We start from the raw sequence: 24,401 nt of genomic DNA, 5'->3' as shown, positions 1-24,401 counted from the left end.
TAGTGGAACTACTGCTCTAATTCCATGTCTAGTCCTGTGTCACAGATGAACATGGTTTGTCATACTCACAAAAATGCTAGGAAATGCTTGTTAGTGATTATATGTGGTATTCCCTCTTCATAAGCAACATTTATTGGTGGTAGATTTAAAATGGAAATTTTTGCCACTTTTCAAATGACCTGACATCATTTACAGATACTTCACAGTTGTACCTCCTCTTCCCGCTGCTCAGGCAGCCCTCAGATACAGACGTCACACATAGTACTTAAAGTTCTTTACATTCACCCTTATTTGTTAGATTTATTGAGAAAACTGTATGTGCTTTCAAACAGTAAACCAAATACATTTGAAATTTGTCAATGCTTTAAGTAAGCCGTTTTCGTATGTTTATACACTGGATGGTAAGATTGTAGCCTTACTGTTGGAAGCCTGGAAGGAGGATATTATGTTCTATTGTCAAGAAGCATTCACAGTCTGTCACATTAGTGCTAGAGATGTGTATAGAAGAGTAATTATTATAAGCTGACATCCAGCAAATGTAAGTAAAAATAGATAAACCTCAAAGGAAAATTAGGCTGTATGTTTTAGGCACTGTTTGTCTCCAGATGTTTAATGTCAGGACACTAAAATGTTGTTTAGCATAGCACCTAATTGGTAAAATAATTCTGTATTTGTATAATAAACAGTAATGTGATTTTCTGAGCTCTGCACTTAGTTAGCTTCTTATCAAGGTAGATAAATACAGAAATACAAACAATGAGTTATCAGTAATCCAGTATTTAAAGAGATCCCCAGTATAACATTTTTAATTCTCTTTATACAGCTCAGCAGTACAAAGCAGCAAAAGTATATAAATCTACTAACATAATTTGCAGTTTTCATTAAAAAAATAGTTGGGACAGATATTACAGCACAAACGAACACTACGTGACATTTTTTGCTAGAATTAATCCTGCCGTTTCATGAAAACGTTTGACTCTGATCATAAGGCAAGGCTTGCATGCCAAAATGATAGATGCCTTAAAAGAAGCTCTGATAAATAAAATCCTGCAGACCTTGGCATTCACAGTTCCCTTTTGGCACTGGTGAGAAATGGCTGAGGAATAGTTAGGAAACGGACTTATTTAAGATGGTTTATTGCATCTAAAGATATTACGGCTAGATCTGCAGGTAGTGTGAATCAGCGTATCTGCCTTCAAATTACTTATATTGCTTTGTGTCAGCCGGGAATCTGGCCCATATCCATTATCTAGAGGGAATATCAACTACTACAAAGCATACTTATCTAACCAAAAGCAAACGTAGTGTGCGTAGCTCATTGATGTTTCTTGTAACACTTATGTTAACCTTTATAACGTGATAAAAATCTGGCACAGTTACGTATGGTTGCAATGATCTTGCTTTGATAATATCAACAATTATAAATTAGCATTTATTGCTTTTAATACTGCTTCAAATTACATTGATAAAAGCTTAACTTGATATTGATGAGAGGACTAGTAATTTAGGACCTCGCTGTTGCTTTAATTAACTTTACTGGGAGCAGAATTAGGCCTCTTCTCTGAAACAGGTCTGCCTAGCAAAGTAGTATGGAGTTTTGTCTTTTTTTAATGTAGTTTATTTTTTGTGGTCTTTTTCGGTGAACATATTTCATATCTACTGACGACCACATTTTACAGAGCCACTAAGTGGCTAGTACGTGTAAACAAGCCTGTTATTCAACCCAGTAAAATCACCGAGAGTGAAGTTCAGATGCAGGCATCTGCAGAGTCCAAGTTAAAAGTTTTAGTTGAAAAGACTGCCCTGCGAGGCTCGGAATAACGTCACAACCCCTGGCTCACTCTTCATGTGCTTGGCTCAATTAATGAAAGAGGAAGTTTACTAATTATCAGAATTTTGAGCAGTAAACACACTGGGTCTAAGTACTATCTCAATTAGTGGTTATAATGCTGCAACCATTAGACCTGTTCAGCAGCCGTTCCCTCAACAACTTACAGGCAAATCAGAGCATTGAAATACATGGAATTCTACATGTGCTGAATAGTCTGCATTGTTTATAGGACATCAAGTTTATTTCAGCTTATAGAGATAGTTAAAAATACATAATATAAATATAAAAATACAGTTGTGGTTTCTGCCCAGTTTTAAATGGCAAATGACATTATGATCAATTTGAGCAAACAAAGAGGAATGCTTTGGTGACTCCACATTTATTTCATTGGCAACACCACTGAAAACTATGAGTGTCCGTGTACTGTCTGTTTCATGCAAGATTTATTTGTTGTGAGAGAAAACCCTGATGGCTGGTTAGTGAATTAGGTCAATAAGCAGTAGGATAGTGATAGGGGAGATTCTATTGCTCTTGGGGATTTAGGCTTCCTAGCACGACATTTAAATCAATAGGAATCATCAGCTACCCTAATCTGACCGTACCAAATAGCACTGGGCCTGAGGTGGTGGAGAAAAATTGGCGGACACCCTGGGAAATTGCTTTTTTTTTCCCTGAGATACAGGTTGTATAGATGCTTATAAAAATATTTTATCTACTTTTACTGTATGTGCAATTTAATTAAAAACACAATGTATTTCTAAAGGTAACACGACTTACCATCATCATCACTTCTTATCTGTGTACTCATAGAACTCTTCAACTATTTTTGCAAATGCACCAGTAACCTGTCAAAAAAAGAGGCATAAGTATACAAGAAAGAGGCACAAGGCAAAAAAATCCTACTACAGTATCAACAAAATGTTAAGATCCTGGCTTGCAACTGCTGGTATTAGTTAACATAATGCAATGTCGATATTGTCAAAATGATAACAGAAAGACAGAGTTAAAATTACAATGTTACATATAACCAATATGAAGTGTAAGAAGCCTGTATTTCGTAGGTAAAGTGAACACTTTTTCTTAAGTAGATAATCCAAATTGATGATGATGCAAACCCAGAACTAAATAAGTGCATCAATGAAATACAAGGATAAATCTACATTGTTTTCACATCCTATCTTTTCACCAAGTACACAGGAATTTGTGATGAATGTATACTGCCATAGCAGCACTTAGAAAGATGGGAAACTATTTTCTTCTAAAAGGAGGTTTATTTTCTTGATCTGCTAGTAGCAGTCAAATATAATTTAATTTTGGTACATTTGCTATGTTAAATCATGAATAATATTTGTTATATAGGTGATAATAATTTTAGACAACATATTATAAACAATGCATCATTGAAAAAACCTCTTACCTCCTCTTGCCTTAGGTGTATTATAAGACATAAGCGAACCCATTCTTTGTTTAAACAGTTATATTTATCAAAAGGGTCTTTTCAGACAAAAGACTTTCTTTTAGACCATCATTCAAAATAAGCATTAGATACTCCCCTTCTACTCCACTGTATGCTTACATGGGAACATGTTAAACTCAGAGAGCTACGTCAGCTCGTAACAGACGTTCACTGACGGCATCGTTCTGATTTAGTCAGCCAGGAAGCCTGCTTGCAGCACCTAGATGGGCTGTGTGTTTGTTCACTCAAATCTTGTTGCCATTATACCGTTTTTACAGCAATAAAGTTCCACTGAGGCCAATTAGGAACTACTGGAGTGGAGAGTGAGCAACAAATCTCAAATTTTGATCCATCATTTCTTGGCTGTCGAAACCCATGCCCATCTGTTCACATGGCAAAAAGCCCACTTACAAGTTAGCTGGACCTTTCCCCTAAGAAATGAGTGACAGGCAAGAACAGTTTACTTACTCTGTGTAACAATGCAAACAATTTTTTTTTTTTTCTGCAGGAAGCATGGTCCGATATATAGGAGAGCTGGACAGCATTTGCCTCCTTTCACTTCATTATATTTTTTGACACGTACATTGTTAGAAATGGTTGAGTGAAGGAGGAAGGAAAATCAGGGGCTTACTGGTACTGGTTTCTGCCAAAAAGACAGGTTGTATTGGAACAGGTGCTTTGAAAATCTGTGAAAGCCAGCTGAAAGGTGTCAAAATGTGCATAACAGGAACCAACAGTTCACTGACATTTTGTGTGAATTTGGTCTTGTAGCAGTAAAGTTCAGAAGGAACCCTCGGCAGAAAGTATCTGCTGTAGGAACAGCCAGCCCACTTAACAGGCATAGCCTTGTCTGCTTTGTCACAGCGTGCATGATGCTCTCGTGCAGGAGGGAAGACAAAGGGGGGAAAAAAAAGGTTTCCTCTTGTTACATTTATATCCTTCATTATCTTGGAATCGTCAAATCAGGAAAAAAGACATGATAATCTGTTCCTACAATACCTTAAGCTGATCATCTAGCCTAAAAATAAAAGTAGATCAATTGAAACTCCACAATAAACTGTATTCGAGTGAGTGATTAACTGCAGTGTGTGTGCAGGTAAAAGAAAGAAGAATGCCTGATCCTTTTTATAGTGCCGGTCAAACTAATGCCTGTGAGCCACACTTGTCCCTTGACCTTGTTAAATGTGGCCCACGTGTTGGAGGGAGTACAAGCAACTTTTCCGACACATTCCCTTCCCACATGTTTTTCCTGCAGTGTGCTACTGTAGATAGTTCTGAAACACATGGGAGTACAAGTGGCTTCCCCATGTGTATTTAAAACCTAACAGAGCTACAGCAGTCAAAACCACATGGGGATGGAAAAGGAGCATCAGGAAAAAAAAATGCTTTTCCACTATTTGTGCTCATGTTGTTCATGTGCTCAGGGAACACATGGGAGAGCAAGAGCAAGACAAAAAAGACAAGGGAGAGCAAGAGAAGAAAGGAAGAGGAAGAAAGAAGCAGACAGAAGCAAAGCAAAAGGAACAATGCAAGATGGCTTTGAAAAGGAAAAGGAGAAAAGACAAGTCAGAAAGGAGAAGGCATTGCATGGAAAGGACAGGAATTGACAGGGAAAAAATCATAGAGAAAATAATTTAACTGCTTGAAAGGATAAAAGCAAATAAGCCTTCCTGTGCCTTTCATTTCAGCTTTATAGTTTGTGTGTATGTTTAGTTTTAACAAATGTAGGAAGAGGGATCTTTTGCACATTCCCCGATGTCATTCTTCCTTTCGTTTTGTCTCCAGATACCGCATCTTTGTTTCTGCTTCTGCTTTCTGTCTCATTCCATCTCCTGCTTCCCCCTCCCCTTTTTCTCTTCTCTGCCTCTCACAGGCAATGAACGAGATGTAGCATATCATTGTATTAGCAGGGTCAGGTTTTTTCCCAAACTTGCCTTAAAAATGGAATGCCAGTAAGTATGTTGTTATTCTTTCAGTCTTTTTTGTTTTTTTCTTTTTTTCTGAGCAGACTTAGCTGAGACAGCCTGAAGTCATCAACATAAACCTAAGTGAGCATATGGGTGAAATGTGACTTTTGCTCGATGCTGGTCATGGGATATGGTCATAGTCTTGATTTCAAGGAGCTTTACAAGAAGTCACTGCTGAGAAAGTTTTCACTGTAGTTGGTGCAGTACAAGAGGAACAAATAAACAATCTCCCATCTTCCTCTCTCACGCCTGTGGACACACGTCTGTATCCACAGCCTCCCCTCTGCACGTCCCTAGGCACGCTGCTTTCTCTGTGCACCACTTACCCTGTGAGCTGTTGTTGGGAAAGACAGTTTTGTATGCTGCATAGCAAATCTGAGCACACTCACAGGAATATACAAATACTATGCTATCTAATATTAATCATTTGGTATAATTTAGATTGGAATAAAATTTAAATAGCTTTGAATCTAATTTTATTTGTATTATCATTTGATAGCCTTTGCTAATCTCAGAATTTTTTCCATAATTTGGGGATGAAGATAGTACTGAGTTTTGGCATTGCATTTAGATTTATGATTTTTATCTTTAAAAGCAGAGGAAGACTCTTAAATCATGTATATACTCTGTGTTTGCCCCCACTTTCTTTTGGTTCTAAATCTTATGCTCTATTTTTCTTGGTTTTGACTCTTTTCAGTTGTATACCAGGATCTCAAGTTTTCCAAACTAAAGCCAGGAGCTCAGGAGGATGAACAGCTTTCAGGAAACGGTCAACAGCTCTCAGGGTGCAATTCTAAAGGTCATTTGTTATCACATCTGTTCCTGTCAAGGCATCCTCTCTGAGGCAAAGCCCATCTGAGAGACTGGAAACCCTGGGAGGTTCTATGGTAGTTGTTGTTTTTTTTTTCTTGTGCTGTATGATGGGACTGAAAAGAGTGCATTCATCTATGGAGTTCTCCCAGTGTCAGGGAAAATTGTCAGGAACCTTTTCCCTCTGCCCTGTTTCACTGTGACCTTCATTCCCCAGCTACTGGCCTGGCCCTAAGTGCAAAAAAAAACCCCAATTAATTGTAGGATTGGTCTGATTTCCCTTGCATCTCTTGGGGCAGCATAAAACTGGAGACCATCATTTGGCAGAAAGTCCAAGATTTCTTGAATGTGGCTATGAAGGATTCAGAGGAGAAAGGAACAATGCTGCGGTTGAGCAACCTGTTAGTTTTGCTAGCGTTGGAACTTCCCAATCCTGAAAGCTGTTCACCATGGAAATGACGGAGCTGATAAGGCTGGGTGAGTCACGCTGCTCAAGCTTGGAGGCAAAGTCCTGCTTTGTGCTTCCCACCATCCACTCACATCACTAGGATGACCGTGCCACATTCTACCGGAAAAATGCCGTAAGGATTTTGCATATAGAAAAGGAGTCACATGTGCATTTTATGGCAGCAATCTAATTATTTAAGTTGATATACTATCACTACATTACAGTATTCTATAAAAAAAAAAAAAGGCACAATTTAGAATATGCTGTACTGGACCCAAAAGAGTATTATCTTGTACATTTTTTAAATAGTCTGTGAGTATAGTAAAATACTCAATTAACTTAAAAAGAGTTGTTATATCAAGTAGATCGTATGTGCTTTAAAATGTAAGCACATAGCAGAGTACTTGTTCATTTAATCTATTATTTACAGGACAATGTATTGAACTAATGCTATGGGCCAAAGTATCTCTAGCACAGGCTAGTACAGCCCTGTTGGGACTTATGTAGCTGTGCAAATTACGTCAGTGAATAACTTAGTTTTGCATTTTTCTATATTGAATGAATAGACTACTTAAATTAACTAAACTAAAATATGCCTTTGTTCATGTTTTGGAAAAAAATGTTTATGTAATTTAAAGAAAGTGAAGATATAGTAACTAAAAACATAAACCATTTTTAAGCATAAATAAATTCAGACAAATTCTTTACACATTCTAGGATTTCAGTTTATTTTTAACATCTATATTGCTCTATGAAGACAAACAATTTAGGTGAATATGGTATTTTCTGGAAGAGGATTTTGTCCTTGTCTACAAAGAAAAGGTGTTCCAGAACTGTTCCACATTGTATTTTACAAGGCAGACAGAGGATAAAAAATGGTGAATTCTGCATCTGTCACTATTCTGCATCTGTCACTCAAAGAAAATTCCCCGTTCCCTTTTTGGGAAAGTTGCCTAAGGATGATGGGATATGGCTGATAACAATAATCCATATTTAGGCAACCAGAAGATTGTGACAACATTAGCCAGAGCAAGGGAATGCGGACTTAAAATCAAAACATCTGTTATGGTAACTTTAACTTACCCTATTATTCCTGGATGTTGCAGTGTCATAACTTACATTCTTGCATTGCCTTGCCATAAAAATATACATCCAGCCTTGAAATTCAGCACTAACTTTAAATTAATTTGCTTTAAACTTCATATCATAAAATTAATATTATTGAAGCATGGCAGTTCATCTTTAGACACTAATAGTACAAGTAAGTGATCTTCTACTTGATAGATTGCAAAATGTGTTGTATTTTATCCCTGATTATGAGAATAATTTGATTTGCCTCAGCATAGCCATTAAATAGTTATAGAGAGATTGATTGTAGTGGTATGAAGGATTTCGCCATTAATAGTTTTATGAGGGAGATTCAGAATATAAACAGATTTCATGGCTGTTCTTAACTAGAATATCTGAATATATACCCTTCCTTCCCTACAACACGTGCACATCAGCTTCCATGGAAACTTCTATCAAAATAGCGATCTCTTTGATTTTCCAGTGCTTCATATCACAACATGATGCTGTATCACCAGCACTATAGCAGTGAGGACATGGCTGCATAAATCATAGGAGACAAATGCCCAGAATAAAATATGATAATGAACAAAAAGAGGCATAGTACATGATGAGCCTGATCCTGTCATGTGAGAGATTTCAGTCAGAAGATTTCATTCTGTTAATTTCAGAGGGGATCAGTCCCATCACATGTACTAGGAAATGTTGATATTAATTCTGATTCTGCCCTCTTTCTACCTGTCACTCTTCTAATTATGAGCAAGACCCTGTGCTGGTAACTTATTGCTGCTGTGTAGCTTGAATTTAAGAGCATGTGCAGTATCTGCGCTTGGGCTGCCAAATTGCGTTGCATGTCCTCTGTTCATTTACTATGGCTGCTAGAATAACTTATTATGATACTGGACTTCCAAAGAATATATTAACTTCCAGACTCTCTATAGTAATACCATACAGCTGGTTCAAATAAACATTCCAAGCCAGTGCATTTTTCATCTTGAAAAAAACAGCAATCCCAAAGAAGTTTTGTATTTATTCAGTGCTTACTGTCATTGCCTTTGACACCAAGCACAAAATTAATAGTCTAAAAAATGGGAGTTACTCTCTAGGCCTTTGCATTGATTCTCCCATGTTGTTCTTCATTTATTTTGTTGACCGTTGCAGTCAAAAAGAGAGGAAAAACTGCCCATGGCATTAATTTTCTTGAGTTATTGCACTGTTCTGTCTCACTAAAACTTTATTATTGTTTTCTATACTTTGAATACAATGTGACTGCTTTTATCTGAAGCAGAATTCTTATAAAGAATTCAAGTTGCTCTTGACTTTACCTCACTATGTGGAAATTTCATTGACATTGATACAAAAACATAATTAGGTAACTAAGTTATCCACATTAAACTTTTGCAGACTATTAAAAATATGTTACTTTGTTTCTTTACTGGTTTAATTGTCAGTTCATTTATTAATGCTTCTATCAGAAGAGCTGCTGAAACACTCCGAGTGAGACCCATAGGCAAAATCATCATGTAAATAATGAATATTTTGGCTGTATAAGGACTGAAGGTTTGGTTATATTTGATCACACAGTTTTTGTAGTTATATTATTGTAGGTGCACTGAGTTTTGGCTTCAGAAAGAGTACACATGGTTAAGTAAAGATTTTGCTCCAAATATCGCTCATCGGTAACATACTGATTCCCACTAAAGAAAATTAAATATATCAAGGCGCACAGGTCTTCCATTTCTATTTCACACTGCCATTTATTAATTTCCTAATGAATATTCTTAGATGTGCCAGGTTTCTGAGTTGGATTCTTCTGCTCCAAGCTGTAATCATGGCAAAACTTATGTATGGAATTATGGGAATTATGGAAATATGGGAAATACTAAGCATGTCCATACTTTTCTGAGTTTTGTTTTAATTTCTTGGGCTAATTATGAAGAAAAAAAGTGATATTTCCAATAAGTTGTGGAACGATCAGAGTTAGTCCAATACATATGATACCTGTTTTTAAGGAGTTTTCAAAAGCTGTACACAGTTTTGATCTCTCATCTGGTTGCGAGTGATGTAAATGGGAATGTGTCCCTGACTTCAACGGCAGCATAAGTAGGTGATAGTTTTTCATTGTTATATCACACATGAAGAAGGCAATTGTGTATGCAAGGCTTACAATGATGTCAGATCTACATTTTTATATGTTTTGTTACAGTCTGTGAATAACTGGACCGTATGTATATAAATCTGTCTTTGATTAAGATAGATTCTTCTGGTGTCCTGTTATAAGATTATTTTACATAAACAGAGTTATCATTGACAAGTACAGAATCATTCTGATTTATAGTACTTTCTGAAAAATACCCATATCTGTGAAAAAGGCTTACAACTGGAATTAAGGGTTAGATGCAGTTTCTTTTTGTTTTGCTTTTGCATTAAGGAAAACTGTTTTGCATGTTACTGGTTTGAACAGTCATGGAAATTCGCTTTTTTCAGAGGTCTATTCTTCATAATTCACAGATAAGGTAAATCAATCCATAGTTTTACGACTGGAAGTGAGGGAGTATTGTAAAACTGCAGTATTAGGCAAAGTACATAAGAACATTCTGAACCCCCAAATGCTATATTAAGGTCACACACGTTTTAAATTAGGAGCCTCTGTTCTCACTCATAAATGTCTCAAACTTTCAACTTCTGATCTGAAAGTTTTGGTGGTTGAATATTGTAACAGTAGCCCCCGGAATTAGTAGATACTGACCCTTGTGCCATATGACAGGGTATATGTAACTGTTTGTGACCCTGACCAGGTTCATGTGACTGGAGCAAAGAAATGAAGGTTAGTCTCTCACTAGAGCTCCTGCATGCTAGAACTTTATTATAAAGGTAAAGGTGACTGGGTTTTTTTTGTTTTGTTTTTGTTTTTTAATTCATCAATATAAAATACATTTATATACATTTACACAAAGAATAATATTAGATTTAAATAATTTTCTCCCCATTCACATGACGTTTTTCATACTGTATTCATAAGCATGAGGAAAGCAAAACATAGCTGAGTTTCACTGCCTTCAAATTTGTGGTTGTTACCAGTGAATGCCTGAACATTTATCTTCTATGTTTTCAGCTTAGGTTTTTAAAAATTATTTTTGTTATTTGTTATTGTTTCTTTGTTGTTTTTCTTTTGTTCTTACTATCTGCAAGACGTGTAACATGACAAGCACTGAGCATCTATTTATGTGGAGCATTCAGAGAAATGGTGAGTTATAAATATGTATGTCTGAAGATAATATGTAACTATGACAAAGATATTCCTGCCTATATTTTTTGGAAGTGACCATACAAAGCTATGGTTTATTGAAATAATGGTAAAAATAGCATTCTAAAAAATGTACTAGTTACATAAATATTCAAAAATACAAAAATGTGTCCTTAGTCCCAGGTAGAAAAGCTCCTGTTTGAAATATTTGGAGACAGATGTCCCTGTGTCTCCCTATACCCCAAGATCCATTTTCCGCAAAGCTCTTTTAAATGTGAGAGAGGATAGAGTTTCGCAACAGTTTATTGCTAGATTTACAATGCTGGCGACAAAGTCATTCTTAAAAAACGGGATAGACTTCTCCCAGGAATTGATCTCTGGTTGGGTTAATGGATTATATGGGCCAGACTGTGACTGTGACTAGCCCTTACACAGTAATGCTGCTACAAATGCATGTGAGATCTGGTCTCATAGGAAACTGCTTCTGGGAGCCCAGCACCCCTAGCTTCTGGGTAACCTCTCCAACGGAGCAAGAATAAGACAGGGTCTTGCTTATGGCTCCACATTTATACAAAAGTAGGAAGAACAGTCAATGCCTCCCTAAAGGTGCTGTAAGCCAACAATGTCCCTATGTTGGTTTGATTATGGAAAGACTGTTCCTTTTGCAATTACTCCTAACTTGGGTTGTTTGAAACAACCATCGTCAAGACTACTGGTCAGCACATAGAAGGTTAATTATTTGGCTGTGTATTTTGATATTATTGATTAGATTTTATTGTGTTCTTTTTTGTTCCTTACATAGATCTTTAGCTGAAATCAGCAGGATGTAAATTTGACCTTTTGGATTTCATATTTATATGCTCTTTTAAATAATTTCCAGAAGACGCGTGCAACAGCGAAAAGCAAATATAGTGGCTGAAATGGTTTGGTATGTTAAATTATATCACTGTGTTCCAGAGTCTTTATCATACCACTTAGTTGGTTTGCAAAACCTTGCTTCTACAGGCAGCTTGCTGTTGCTGCCAGTGACCCTTTTTGTCTTTGGCAGAAGCAGGGTTGGGCTGCCCAATGCCTGCACCATGGAAATTCGTCGGCTCCTCAGCGTCCCTCCTGAAGTACGGTGATTTTTCACTCCTCTTTATTTCAAAGACCTGCATTGAGGGCTACTGTGCACCAGTAAAACTAAAGCAGGGCAGAGTATGAGAAAAACATACAAAAACTTTACAAATAACTTTCACTTTTGAAACTTAAATCCCTTATAAAAGGCTGCGAGATTATAGCTATTAATCTTGGCATGTCCTTTTTCGTTAATAATTGCTTTTGAAGTCCTCTGGCCTTAGATCAGGGTAACTTTGCTTTGTATTACTGTGCAAGGGACAGGTTTTGCTTACACGTAAGTTGATAAATTTTTGTAAGAAAGATACAAAGAAACAGTATTGCACAGACCTAGAGTGTATATACGCACATATATATATGTGTACACAATACTTACTTTCACGTCAAGAGCTGGTGTTTTCTGGGGCTGCGGCAGCCGGCGGGGGGGCTCCCCGGCGCCGCCCCCGCCATTTCCCCACCATGGAGGTGCGAGGCCCCCCCAGCCGCTGCAGACTGTGATGGCGGGAACAGGGCTGCTGCAAGAGGCCACTGCTCAGCATGAGGGGCTGACAAAAAAGAGGAGAGTGAGGAAGGGGCTGTATGCCGCCACCTCTCCCGGAAGGCCTCGAGGTGAAGGAGCTGCAGCGACATGGTGGATGTGAGGCACCAGGCAGGGCTGAGGCCGAGGTGGTTATTCTCAGGTGGAAGCGACACTTTGAGGAAAGAAGTAGGAGAAAACCACCAGCAGAGCTGGACTGCGGCTGACCCTGAGGCAGGAGGTGGGTATGAGGCAGGGAAGGGCAGTGGAGGGATGGGCAGTGCTGTACAGTGCTTGTGGAGAAGAGCAGGAAGGAGCGTTGTCACTGCGGCGGCCATTGAGGCGGCCAAGAGTAATGGTGGGCTCCTGGGGCTGTCTGAGGGCACAGTTCCCTGGAAAGGGGTGAGGGCCTGGTAGGGGGAGTGCTGGCGGGCACCGCAGGTTGGCCAGGGGGCAATGGGAAAGTGTTTTCCCCAGGGGAGGCCCAAGATGGCAGCCATTAGGGCACAGTCCTCCGTGGGAAGGTTGACATGGCCCTGTCACCATGTCAGGATCGGCAGTGTGGGAGTCAGGTGTGCGTGCAGTTCATCTGTAGCTTTATATTGGCAAAGCAAAAAAGTCTGTGAAATCCAGACCTTGTGCCATCCCTCCAGCTTAAGCAGTTCTATGGGTAATTATTTAAGAACAATTACACAAGATGTTACCTGAGACAAATCATATAAAATTAAAAGAAAGAGTACAGTGCCATATCGTCAAATTTCACGTTGGTAGGAAGTTTTAAAATCCGCAGCCTTCTGGAATTCCTGTGGTTCAGTGTTTGTTCACGACACACGCCAGGGGAAAACATACGGTAATCCCATGCAGAAATAAATGTGACTGAATCCTGTTTGCTTTCAAATAATTGCATTTATTTACATCAGTTTAACCTCCATTTAAAATGTCATGTATATCTCAGCTAGATTAATGCATGTAAAAAAACAAGCCTCTGTGGGAAGTGTTTCAAGTAAGCAATTTGTTTTGCTTGTAATTAATGGATTCTTACCTAAAGTACAAGTTATAAATAAAAATAAACTAATGGTGAGTGGTAGTTTGCTGCTGTCTTTCAAATAGTGGACAGTTGGGTAATTACAGACCATCAAAGAACTGCTGCACTGCTGATTATTATCTTTTAAGAATTTTCCAGCCTTTCATGGTTCAAAAGAAACTTGCATTGAAGACTTTAAATATACGCTGTTAATAAAATAAACCTATTAAGTGGTGTGATGGTTGGTATTTACAGCTCACCCAGGAGAACAAGTCACCTTTCCTTTGTTGCTTTGTCTGATGTAGTATGCCATATTGTGAAACTGGTAGCCAAATCTCATTTAGCCGTGTGTATCTGTGTCTATACCGAGGGCTTAATTCTGCAAATGTGTAAGCAGCTTGACTAAGACGCGGCTTTGGAGCAGAGCTGGACTATACCTCTGGGGAAAGTTACTCAAACATTTGTAAGGCCAGATCCTGAAAATGTCAGAAAACCCATGCCCACAGACCTGGTATGTAAACCTTTGAACTGAAAAGAATAAGTACCAGTGAGGAAGATGTTGGCAATAGTTGTATCTGCTCTGAACTAGAAATGTGTACAATTTCTAACAAACACATTTATTATATATATACTTATGCCATGTGTTGTTAAGTTTTTTAATTTAAAAATCCTTATGAATAATATCTTGGTAAGTATTGACTGAATTTAATTTTCAAAACCAAAATAGTCACTAGCCACAGAAGTATTTTTCATAGTTGTGATTATCCATTTATTTAATATCAAAATGAACAAAACATACATTTCCATGGTAATTTTAGTTAAAAACTGGGTCTAGGATGGAAATTATGTTATACATATCCCTTTTCCCCATAGAGGTAAACTCATCTTTAATACATCCTAAACTGTGAATTAACATTTTGCATTTGAAGCATAATATTGCAAAATGTGTTTATGCACACAGTGGTGCTGAAGATAGTGAACTTTTTGTCTTGGGGGAGGAGTGGGTACATGCAGCATAGAGCTGATTACAATATGTTTCCATCAGAAGTACTGCAGAACTCTTGGAGCTTGTCAGGACTTTGGATTCAACATTGCTGTTCTCATATGCCTAAAAAACCCTGTAGAGATAGCAAACACAGTCTTTCCAGTAAGGAGGCATCCACTACCTAAGTTGATCTATATAGTTTGTCTACCTGTGTTTATATGACAGTGAAAGAGTCGGTCCCTGCATCTCTCATTCAGAATACTTAACGAGATTGGATTATTCATCTGAATAAGATTTCCAGGATGGGGATCATAAACCTCTGTAAATAGAACACTGAAATTGTAAATAATATAAAACGAATGCTAAATATTGCACTCATCAGTTGTTTTCATTGAGCCAAACTCTAATAATCATTAAGGCATGTCAAAAATATAGAGATATATGGTTTATACGAAAGGTCAGTTGCAGTCCGTGGTTATTTTTAATTCATTGAATTGTTTTCAGCAGGCCTATCTGTATGTAGCATAATCTCTTCCCCATTTTCAGCAAAAGATACCTAAATTCATCATGCATGAAAACAGGGCTGGAGGAAGAGGAAATGAACAATTTTCCAATTTATGCAATTTAAGAGAAATATGGGGAGGGTCTTTAATGACCATTGGCTATATGAAATACAAATTATCTGTACCTATCAAGCTGCAAAAGCCTGTAGAAGATGGCAGAAGTGGTGCTTTTAAAGGGTTCTGTAGTCTTGAGAGACTACTTTTGTTATAAATCTGCTTGTGTGTCATTGAACTGGATACTGTGATTTGTAAAAGACCATAAATGTAATTTTTTTTTAATATCATCATTCATTTTGACATGTTTTAGCTTGATGGCTTTGGCATAATATTTTAACAATCTTTAAAGAATCCTAACCTTAAAAAAATGAAAGAATTTCAGAAAATGAGCTATTTTAAGGTTACTTGACAATTTAACTGAGAATTCACTGATTTTAACAATACAATTATGTTGATTATCTTATTTTTTTAAAAAAGATTGAAAATTTCCAGCTGCATTGACAGGCTCATGCACACCTGTTTTGTGGGTTATGTTTTTTTTATAAACTGCAAAGAAGAAAAAGGTTAAACCTCTGAGAATCTGGAAATACCGATCGCATGAATAGATATGGAAAGCAATTGTTAAAGTGCTCAGAGTGGTAGCAGAATTTTTCAAAGCTAGTTAATGTTGTAATGATAAGACTAGGAAGGGCTATAAGACTTAAAAATATGCTGTACATGATCACATGCTTTTCATATTTTGTATATACACTTAGGTAGTTACTTGTGGAAATTGAGCAAATGTACATTGTATTAATGTGTAGCATGATAAAACTGAAAAACCTAATGATACTGCAATTACTGCTTGGCTGTATGAAAACCTGAAAATGCTGGATTGTGTTCTTTTGAAAAAAACATAGTTGTAAAATGTTGTCATGCAGGATGATCAGGAGTCTCTTCAGTAGCAATTGGAATATATTGCAACGTGTATTTATTAATATACAATTTTTTCTTAAAGTAGAATTTCATATATGTATTATAATTATTTGGAGGTAGTAAATAATTGCAACACAAACTTCAGGAAATCTAGAAAGGCTTTTATGTAATGAAAGAAAAGTGAGAAAGGAGAACGGGTAAGGAATAATTTTAGTCCTTTCAGGCCTAGAGGGTTCCTGGGCAGGTGAAATGATGAGATTTTACATGTTGTCTGACTGCTCTTGGACTTATTATTAGGGCCCTACATCACAGCCTCAAGGAGAAGGAAGTGGACTTTGGTATTGTCAGAATATGTTGCTGTGCACGGCTTGTGTTTCCTTTTCCTGGGAGGATTGTGCTGTGTGTGAGTGGCAGCATCCTGCGTAGCAGTAGAGATGTGTGAATGGAAGACCCCTTCCCTCAGGGGTGGCACATCTCAGTAAATGTTCTGGTCACTTGAGCCAGGGGCCAAGGTCTGCATTTTGACCAAACTGTAGCAAGCTTTGGAGACGTAACCCCTTCTGTTCCTATTTATTAAAGTACTGCATGTGATTCTTTCTTTAGGAGCAAGTTGTTCTGATTTTATTCACAGAAGCAGGCCTCTTGAAGTTAGAGAATTGCACGCATGTGGAAAGGGAGAGAGGTTTAGCTTGTGTGTGTCTCTAAAATAGTTTAAAATATATTCTAATAATAATGGTTAATAAGAAAGTCCCTCTGAAGTCCCTCATGTCAAGGACAATGGCAAAACAGGATTGTGGCTCCTCATAACAGCCTTGGCCTGCCTTACCTTTTATGGACCAGCTTAGCTTTATTAAATGTCCAAACAACAGTCTTTGTACATTGTATTCATACTTTTAGACATGTATGATGCTTTTGTTTTACCTTTGATTTCCTTGGCACATGATGCTACAGGGAATTAAGATGAAGTACAGTCATCTGTCCAGTTTCCTTCCTATAGCCATATTGTATATTAAACTCTCAGGCCCCACAATGTTCTGCAGGAGATTATCCATGAAATGATAAATCCTCGGTAGGAGCCATCAAAGCATCATTGCCAGTTTGTAGCCACTAAAAAGACCCTCACATCTCTTTCACTGTCACTGCATTATTGATTAGCTTGCGAAATACTGAAGCTGTATTGATTGCAAATATTTAGGGATGAAAAAGGAAACATTGTCCTCGAAGGTATTTGCAGTCCTCTCTTCTCTGTTAAAGAGATCTTTCTTCTCTTGTATTTCTCTGGCTGTCATCTACCTATTATATGCTGCAGACTGGTGTGTTCATCCAAGGGTGCTGGCAAGATGGGCAAATGGCTGTCTCACCCTGCCATGGCTGGTCGTCACCAAAAAGCTGAAAGAGGCAAATGAAGGAGAGTGCTTAGATAGAGATTGCTTGATTGGTTTTGCACATGCATGCATTTGGACAGAAATTATAGGAAGCAAAACCCATTTCCTATTTGCTTATGTTTTAATTAATTTGTATTTAAAAATTATCTTAATGGTCCAGACAATCTAAGCCATGAAGACTGAAACAGTCCTGCCAAACATAGCACATAACTGGTTGATATTCTTGTTCCATTAGACAACATAGCTGCTGAAATCCCAGTGCATTCTGTCTTGATATTCATAGGTTCTCCTAGTCCAGTTATAGAAATACTCTGTGCAGACGGGCTAAACCATGAGACCTGAGAAAAAAATGTTAGCTTGTTGATCCATTCGGGTGAAGTTGGAAAAGGGACTTTGCAAATGAAGAACAGTAAAGTACACAACAAAGCAATTCCCTGCAAATTCATGAAGTTATTTCTCACTGTCCCTTCTCCAAGTCCCTGCTTAGCTACATTGGCACATGCAGGTGGTTTCTGCCTGGTTAGTGTACAGTTAGTTCTCTGCCTGGTACTTAAGCTGAAATCATTAACATGTGTCTTGTGTGTTACCTGAATGAAAGGCGAGTTCACGGGTTATTATTGCCCGTTTTTCCTCTTTGCTCCTGCACTTCCCTGTTTCGATTACAAATCCCCCTCCAGGCACAAAGCAAGCTGGACACCTACAGTGCAGCTAAAGAGTTATTTGTTCCCTAGGTGGACACTAATGAATGACTGCAGTGCTGCCCTGAGTGAGGGGGTCCCCACTATTAAAAGTTTAATAGAAAGATCTGAGAAGCTTGGGGCCAAGAGGAGGAGGAGGGGACAGGGAGCTGTGAGTAACTCACTAAGTGCCTTCTCTGTTCCTTTGCTATAGTGGAGATTATACCGTCCATTAGGACAGGAGCAACTGGAGAGAGGTCAGCTCCCTCTGAGTTCTTCTTTTCCCTTCAGTCTCACTGCAAGCTGTTGAAGCTGCAAAGAAATATATTGGCTCCTTTCCACTGTAAAATCTCTGAAGGCAGCAGGAGTATGGCATGTCTGAAAAAATGAGGTAATTCAGACTTTCTTTCACTTTTCTGATTTTTTATCCTTTTGTTTCCCTCCCACTCCTCTTTGTTCTGTTTTATTCTCCCTAACCTGTCTCTCCCTTCTTTACTCTCCATACTCTTATCTTCCTCTACCTCATACTTTTCAAGACTTGGCATTAGGACAGGCATATTTATTTTGGGGGCTTAAAGTTGGGGGGTTTTTTATTAATTATTCTTTAAATATTGCAGCACCCACATGAATTCCTGTCTATGTTAAGTGATCATAAAGTTTCGTAGAACAGTGGAAATATATTGTCCCTTATTTCAACTGAGGTAAATATAAACCTCCTCAATTTTTCTCTCTCCCACTCAATTGTAGATGAGTGAGATCTAGTTTTTGTTTTGTTTTTAGTTTTTGATCTAGGCCCCATTACTGTAACATCTGTGCATGTCCGAGACCATATGAAGAAAAGGGTTTGGTTATACATGAGAGAGAAGTATCCTTTGGTTTCTCTCTGCTGTGTATTACCAAGAGTATTCTGAATATCTCTTACATAATCCTTATGTAAGAAGGATTGTATACGAACCTCTTGTATAGCATTCCTATTATAACTCCAAGAAAGAGGTTTTTATTGCAGGTTCGGGTCACCAACATGTTTGGTGTCCTGGGGTCCTGCAGGAAGCTGCTCACATCGCAAGGGGCAGCAAGGGAACAGCCACGGAAGAAGCTTCCTTGCATCAGAGGTGTTTGAGAGAGTTAGAATTCTTCTGGAGCTAACCGTAACCATAGGAATTCAAGTTTGTTTTCACAGTGGGATTTCATAAACTCCCTCCATTTTGGCAATAGAGTTCTAGGAACGGAAGCCTGTGCTAATCTTTTGATAGCTGGTAATAAATGTAGCTGGAGGAACTAAAATATAATTGGTTCTCCATGGTTCTTTGGACCCCCTGTATCATCTTTCATACAGAGCTCTTCTAGAAGGCAATGCAAGAATATTTTGAGCCTGTAAATGCATACTGAAAAGAACACTGATACCCAAATTTGATGCCTGATCTCTTTGAAACAGTCTGATTAAGAAAAGGCCTCCAGAAGTGGTGTTGCCCATGCAACCTGTCAGCAGAGGTTTCTTAAGATTGCTGCCTGGCCGAACATGTCAGATTCCTGTTTGGAAATATCTGGAGTGGATCCACAAAGCTTCCCTGCGTTTTCCTTTCTCACTGCCGTTCCTTCAGACATTAGTGTTCTGGCTGAATTACAGCACTTGGACAGACCTAAAGCTCACTAGTGTGATCACCTGCAAAATAAGTTTTAGAACTGAGGTAGGTCTTTGCTCGTGAGCGTATTTCAGGGATATGTGTTTTCCTAAGCATTGGAAGGATGCTAAATTTGGGTTCTTCTCATTTTTTAACAAACAGTAGTTTTGAGTCTGCTCTAAAATTTGCCCTTCACATTTTTTTCTTAAATTTAACCTATTTTAAAAAATACTTTTATACCATGCTAGTAATCTGATTGCACTTGAAGTTAACATATGCTTTCATGTTGCTCTGAATACAGTTGCTTTCCTGAACTGAGGCCTATGTTTAGAACTTAAATCTGAATCCTGGACTCCAGAAAATGCTAAAATAGGTTGCTGCTCCTGAAAACACAGGCTGGCAGTTCCTCTGCTTTCTCGTGTGTTCTGTAGAGACAACATTAAAGTTCAGTTGCATAAGACTCATTCTTATTTTCAAGATATTCACTATTATTTTAAGAAGTCTTAAGCATTCTCAGTGGGCGCAGTTCAAAAAATCTGCAAGGCCAGGAATTTTCTCCCTTTCTTACCATAATAATAAGAAATGCTTGAAAGAAATAAGTGCTATGTGAGAAGCATCATTATTACTCTCCTCGGTGTTATGCTCACTTTTTATACCAGCAAAATTTTCTTCTTTTCACTTTTTTGAAGCAGTATCTTAAGATTATTTTTTTTTGTGGAAATTATTAAACTGACTGCCGTAATGATTGCGCTCTTTTCAGTAGCCACTCAGAACAGACAGACTGCAGAGAACTGCATTCTCCTTAAAGTATGTCAGGTGAGATCTGAAGACCAATTCTGAATGTAGCCCTCTCTCTTTGGTTTGTTTGTTGGTTTTTTTTTTCCATAGCTGTAGACTATGTTCCAAATTACTGATAATAGCAATGGCTGTTCTATAATTTTGTCGCAAGTCACACCGAAACAACTTTTTTTCTCTCCTGAACATGAAATAAGTGCAGCTATACGTTTCGTGATCCAGAACCAGGCAGCCTATGCCGTTTCCTTTTGGTAAACATGATTATGGAGGTTGGGAGAGCGGTTGACTTTTAGGTTACCCAGCAGTCTGCAATTAGCAACATCCCAAGATTTCTGGATTTTCTCATCTGGGTACAGGTTTCGTTTGCGTGACTTGCATTGTAAGAGAAGCCAGAGCTAAGTGAACTGGAGAGGTCAGTAAAATACTATTGTTCAGTCTTCTTCTTTACTTTTAAGTTGATCCTATTTGCAGGAATGTCCTTTCAGTTGTAACACTTCTCTGATTTTACTAACAGACCTAAGAGTAGAAGTATTTAGTTAGTAAAGTCTTAAAAAAAATATGGTAAGCCACCTTTGTACCTGAAAAATAGCGAATCTGTGTACAAACAACTGAATAAAAACCCCTCCAAATGTATTTTATTTGAAAAATGAAAAGAATAGAAGCCTTGCAACTAATCAAGAAAAAGTATCTATACCTGCTTCTTCCAACATTTTGAATCCTTCTTCAGGAATATACTTTCCATGGTGTGATGCTTGCAGCTCCATAACGAAAAGCTTCTGCAATGGAACTCTTGTTTTCTGCTTATAATAATTTCAATAGCAATGTTGAATTCTGTTAGGTTTCCATTTTTTTTTAACGTCCTGATTCTGGTAAGGACCAGAATCATATGTTTCAGAGTAAAACACAAGAAATCTTTGGGTGGGACTTCTGTTACAAAGTAAGCAATCAGAAATATATTCGGGCAGAAACCAAGTAGCTGTTCTGAAATTTTTGGTGACTACGAATTTATGTAGTTGAGCCGAGTTGTAACTCGAGAGTTCATAAATAGTTCACCAAAAATGACACACAGAATAATAAATAATGTAGGCGCATGTGCTTGTTGGTGGCTAAACAGTCCTTTCTTGGGAGAAATTGTAGAAAAAGAGTCGTTGACTCTAGAATGACACAGAGCGACTAATTCTGTGATGTAAGTGGGAAGAGTCTCTTGTTCCTGCTATATCCTACTGAATTGATATTAGAAACAGTTCAGGGTGAATAACTAGACTTATTTTTCTTAACAGAGGCTTAATACATGGTATGTTTGTAAAACTCATAAACAATACCCAGTTTCCCCCTCTGCCCTATATTAGCTTTCCCTGACATTCAGGAACCAAAGTCTATATCTGAAGAAGGTCACGGATGTCATAACAATGGACATTTAAGTTCATAGATCCCACAATAACAATAAAATCATGTTAAAAATATTTAGCTATTATTTAATATTATTTTTATATTACATGGTAGAATACTTTAATATAGACATATTTAATATATTTATGTTTTTATAAAAATACAAAATAAAACATAATTCACAATCAGTGAATCCAGTAATGGCATTTAAATTATACACAGTAGATGCTGTACTAGATGCTAGATGCTTAATTACAAAAAAATTAAGCAACTCCAGATACTATCCACAAGAAACAGCTTATTGAGGAAGAGAGCTGTCTGGAAATAAAGAACAAAACACTGATACGGAGGACGATTAATCTGAAGTAGCATCCCTTTCTCGTTTCTGAACACCTTGAACAGCACTTGGCCTCTTCCTTTCTTTTGAAGATGCAGTCAGAAACCTTCTCCCAAGGGTAGACAGCTAATCTTTTCCATTTACTCAGCAGTGATAGACAATGTTGCTTTCTGGTATGATGGCTCACTGGTTAGTGCCTCAGCAGTCAGCGAAAGTCATCCACGCTACTTTTGCTGAGCTGTGGGTTTCAAGCTGAAGAGGTAGCATTGGCTGTTGTGCATGTTCCTTTTATTTTCTTTTTCTGTTGCAAGATTTTAAATGGAAGGCTGAGATTGAGTGAGGAAGAATGCTGAGAAGAAAGGTGCCAGGTGACTCTGTAGCCTTATCTGCCGCACTCTCGCTGTCCCAACGCGTTGAACAGGCAGCCTTGGATGTCTAATGCCAGGTCCTGCGCTCCTCTCAGACACCTCAAAGTTAGAGCTTGTGCCCAGTATCAGCATAGCAAAGTCCGTTTTTAGAGCTGACCTCTAGACACAGATGTTGAAAATAGTCAAGTTTACAGTTATTAAAACTAATGGGAATATTTGCGTGTATAAAGTAAAATGTTTCAGGGCCCAAAATCCATGCCTAAATGTTCATCATTCTGTGGGTTAGGCCTTTGTTCAGATTGGAATCTTGCTAATTCCACTAAATACCCATTTGCATGGGCATAAAATCACAGGACTGATTGCTTGCCCTCATACACAGAGAAAATAGAAGTGGTCCAGGCTGTGAACTGCTGACATTGAGAATAGGTCCGGGTAGGAAAGCATGCCGCAGTGTGCATGGTGCCCCAAAAAGCAATCTTTAAAGTAATTATTTCAATTACTGTTGAGGACTTGCACACCTTATCTTTCTTCTCCATGTTTTAAAAGATGTTGGTCAGTAAGGTACCAACAACACGCAATAAAAAAATTGAGCGGGGGAGTGATAATACTGACATTTATGTAGCTCTCTTCAAAGTATCGGAAGGACTGGAAATGCTGAGCTGTGGGCAACAAATGGTCAGCTTGAAGTTATTCACTGGGCTGAGGAACGATGTCTTACAGTGTTGAAGAGCAAGGTCTTCTGCAAAATATGAGAGCTGGTGTAACAACGCTCTCACTCTTACTCCTGCTGCTGAAGGCTCTCTACTTTCAGGAGCTGGGACTTCTTGGTCATGGGTGGGCAGAGACCAGGAGGTAACCAGCACCTGCTTGGAAAGGAGTTAGTGCCTGTCCTGGTGTGGTGGCTGTCACATGCCTGCTCGACCCCAAAGGCTGTCAGTGCATGGAAGGGCCATCAGGCAGAGCTTCATGGGACCACAGGGAGAACATGTAGCAACCCATATTGTAGAGCTGCAAAGAGATTCAAACAGTATCGGTCTGTGAAAGAAAAGGGGAAAACATTTGCTCAGGTTTGGATGTGAAAACTTTGTACTTGGCGGAGCTGTAGGTGTTGATTTACTGCAAGGTAATGTTGGAAGCAGATTTCGATAAAACGATAATAGGAAGGTTAGCTTTTCTTCACTGCTGTTTTCAGTCACTTAGAAAGGTAAATATAATTTACTTACACACGTGGAGAGGGATGCTGCCTGTTTTAAACAGCCTAACTGTTCCCTGCAGTCACTTAAAATTACCTTTTACAAATATTAATAGGGCAACTTAGCAATGATATTTGGGAATTACATTTTAGCTTGCTCGTGTAGTGGATGAATTAGCAGCAGCCAAGAAAAAGCTGGTTTAAGTCTGATTTGTTAATTTATTCCCCAGAAGAAGAACACTGCTGTGAGCAATGATTTTGGGAATGAGTCTTTCACACAGGCTAGAAGAAGAAAACCCGCCTTTTTCACTGTTCTCTCAGTCCTCTTTTAGCATCTGGCGAGACTCATGATTTAGGAGCCGGAGTTTGTACGCGCAGTTTGGGTGCACGGTGGCCCGCAGGTCCCCAGGGCAGGAACGAGGAGCCAGCGAGGAGCACTCCCGGCCACGGCGGTGTGCTACATCAGGGCCGCCGCGGAGGCGGGTGTTCGTGGGAGTCTCTGTGGCGCAATCGGTTAGCGCGTTCGGCTGTTAACCGAAAGGTTGGTGGTTCGAGCCCACCCAGGGACGAGGTCCCATTTTGCCTGCCCCGGCCCCACGGTGTAGCCAGCCGTCGTTTTGTGCGTGCGCGGCGGGGGAGGATGCGCGGCGGGGACAGGGGGGCCCGCGGCGGGGGGGGGCGGGCGGGGGGGC

The 24,401-nt window shown here is 38.6% G+C and overlaps 1 protein-coding gene and 1 non-coding gene across 2 annotated transcripts in view; one reads left to right on the top strand and one right to left on the bottom strand.

Moving 5' to 3' along the window:
• Nucleotides 1-21,165, bottom strand: part of LOC104288356 (polycomb complex protein BMI-1) — a 40,509-nt gene extending 19,344 nt beyond the window's left edge. Inside the window, exon 1 of the mRNA XM_009887152.1 lies at nucleotides 21,118-21,165. Coding sequence (XP_009885454.1) covers nucleotides 21,118-21,165 — 48 coding nt within the window. The remainder of the gene's footprint in view (nucleotides 1-21,117) is intronic.
• Nucleotides 21,166-24,204: 3,039 nt separating this feature from the next.
• TRNAN-GUU lies at nucleotides 24,205-24,278 on the top strand. Its single transcript has one exon. It is a non-coding gene; the product is annotated as a tRNA-Asn (tRNA).
• Nucleotides 24,279-24,401: the final 123 nt, after the last annotated feature.

Source organism: Charadrius vociferus, unplaced genomic scaffold (genome assembly GCF_000708025.1).
Source record: "Charadrius vociferus isolate BGI_N301 unplaced genomic scaffold, ASM70802v2 scaffold126, whole genome shotgun sequence".
In the NCBI taxonomy this organism is placed as follows: Eukaryota; Metazoa; Chordata; class Aves; order Charadriiformes; family Charadriidae; genus Charadrius; species Charadrius vociferus.
The sequence above is the reverse complement of the archived record's forward strand: the minus strand, read 5'-3'. Positions and strand labels throughout refer to the sequence as shown.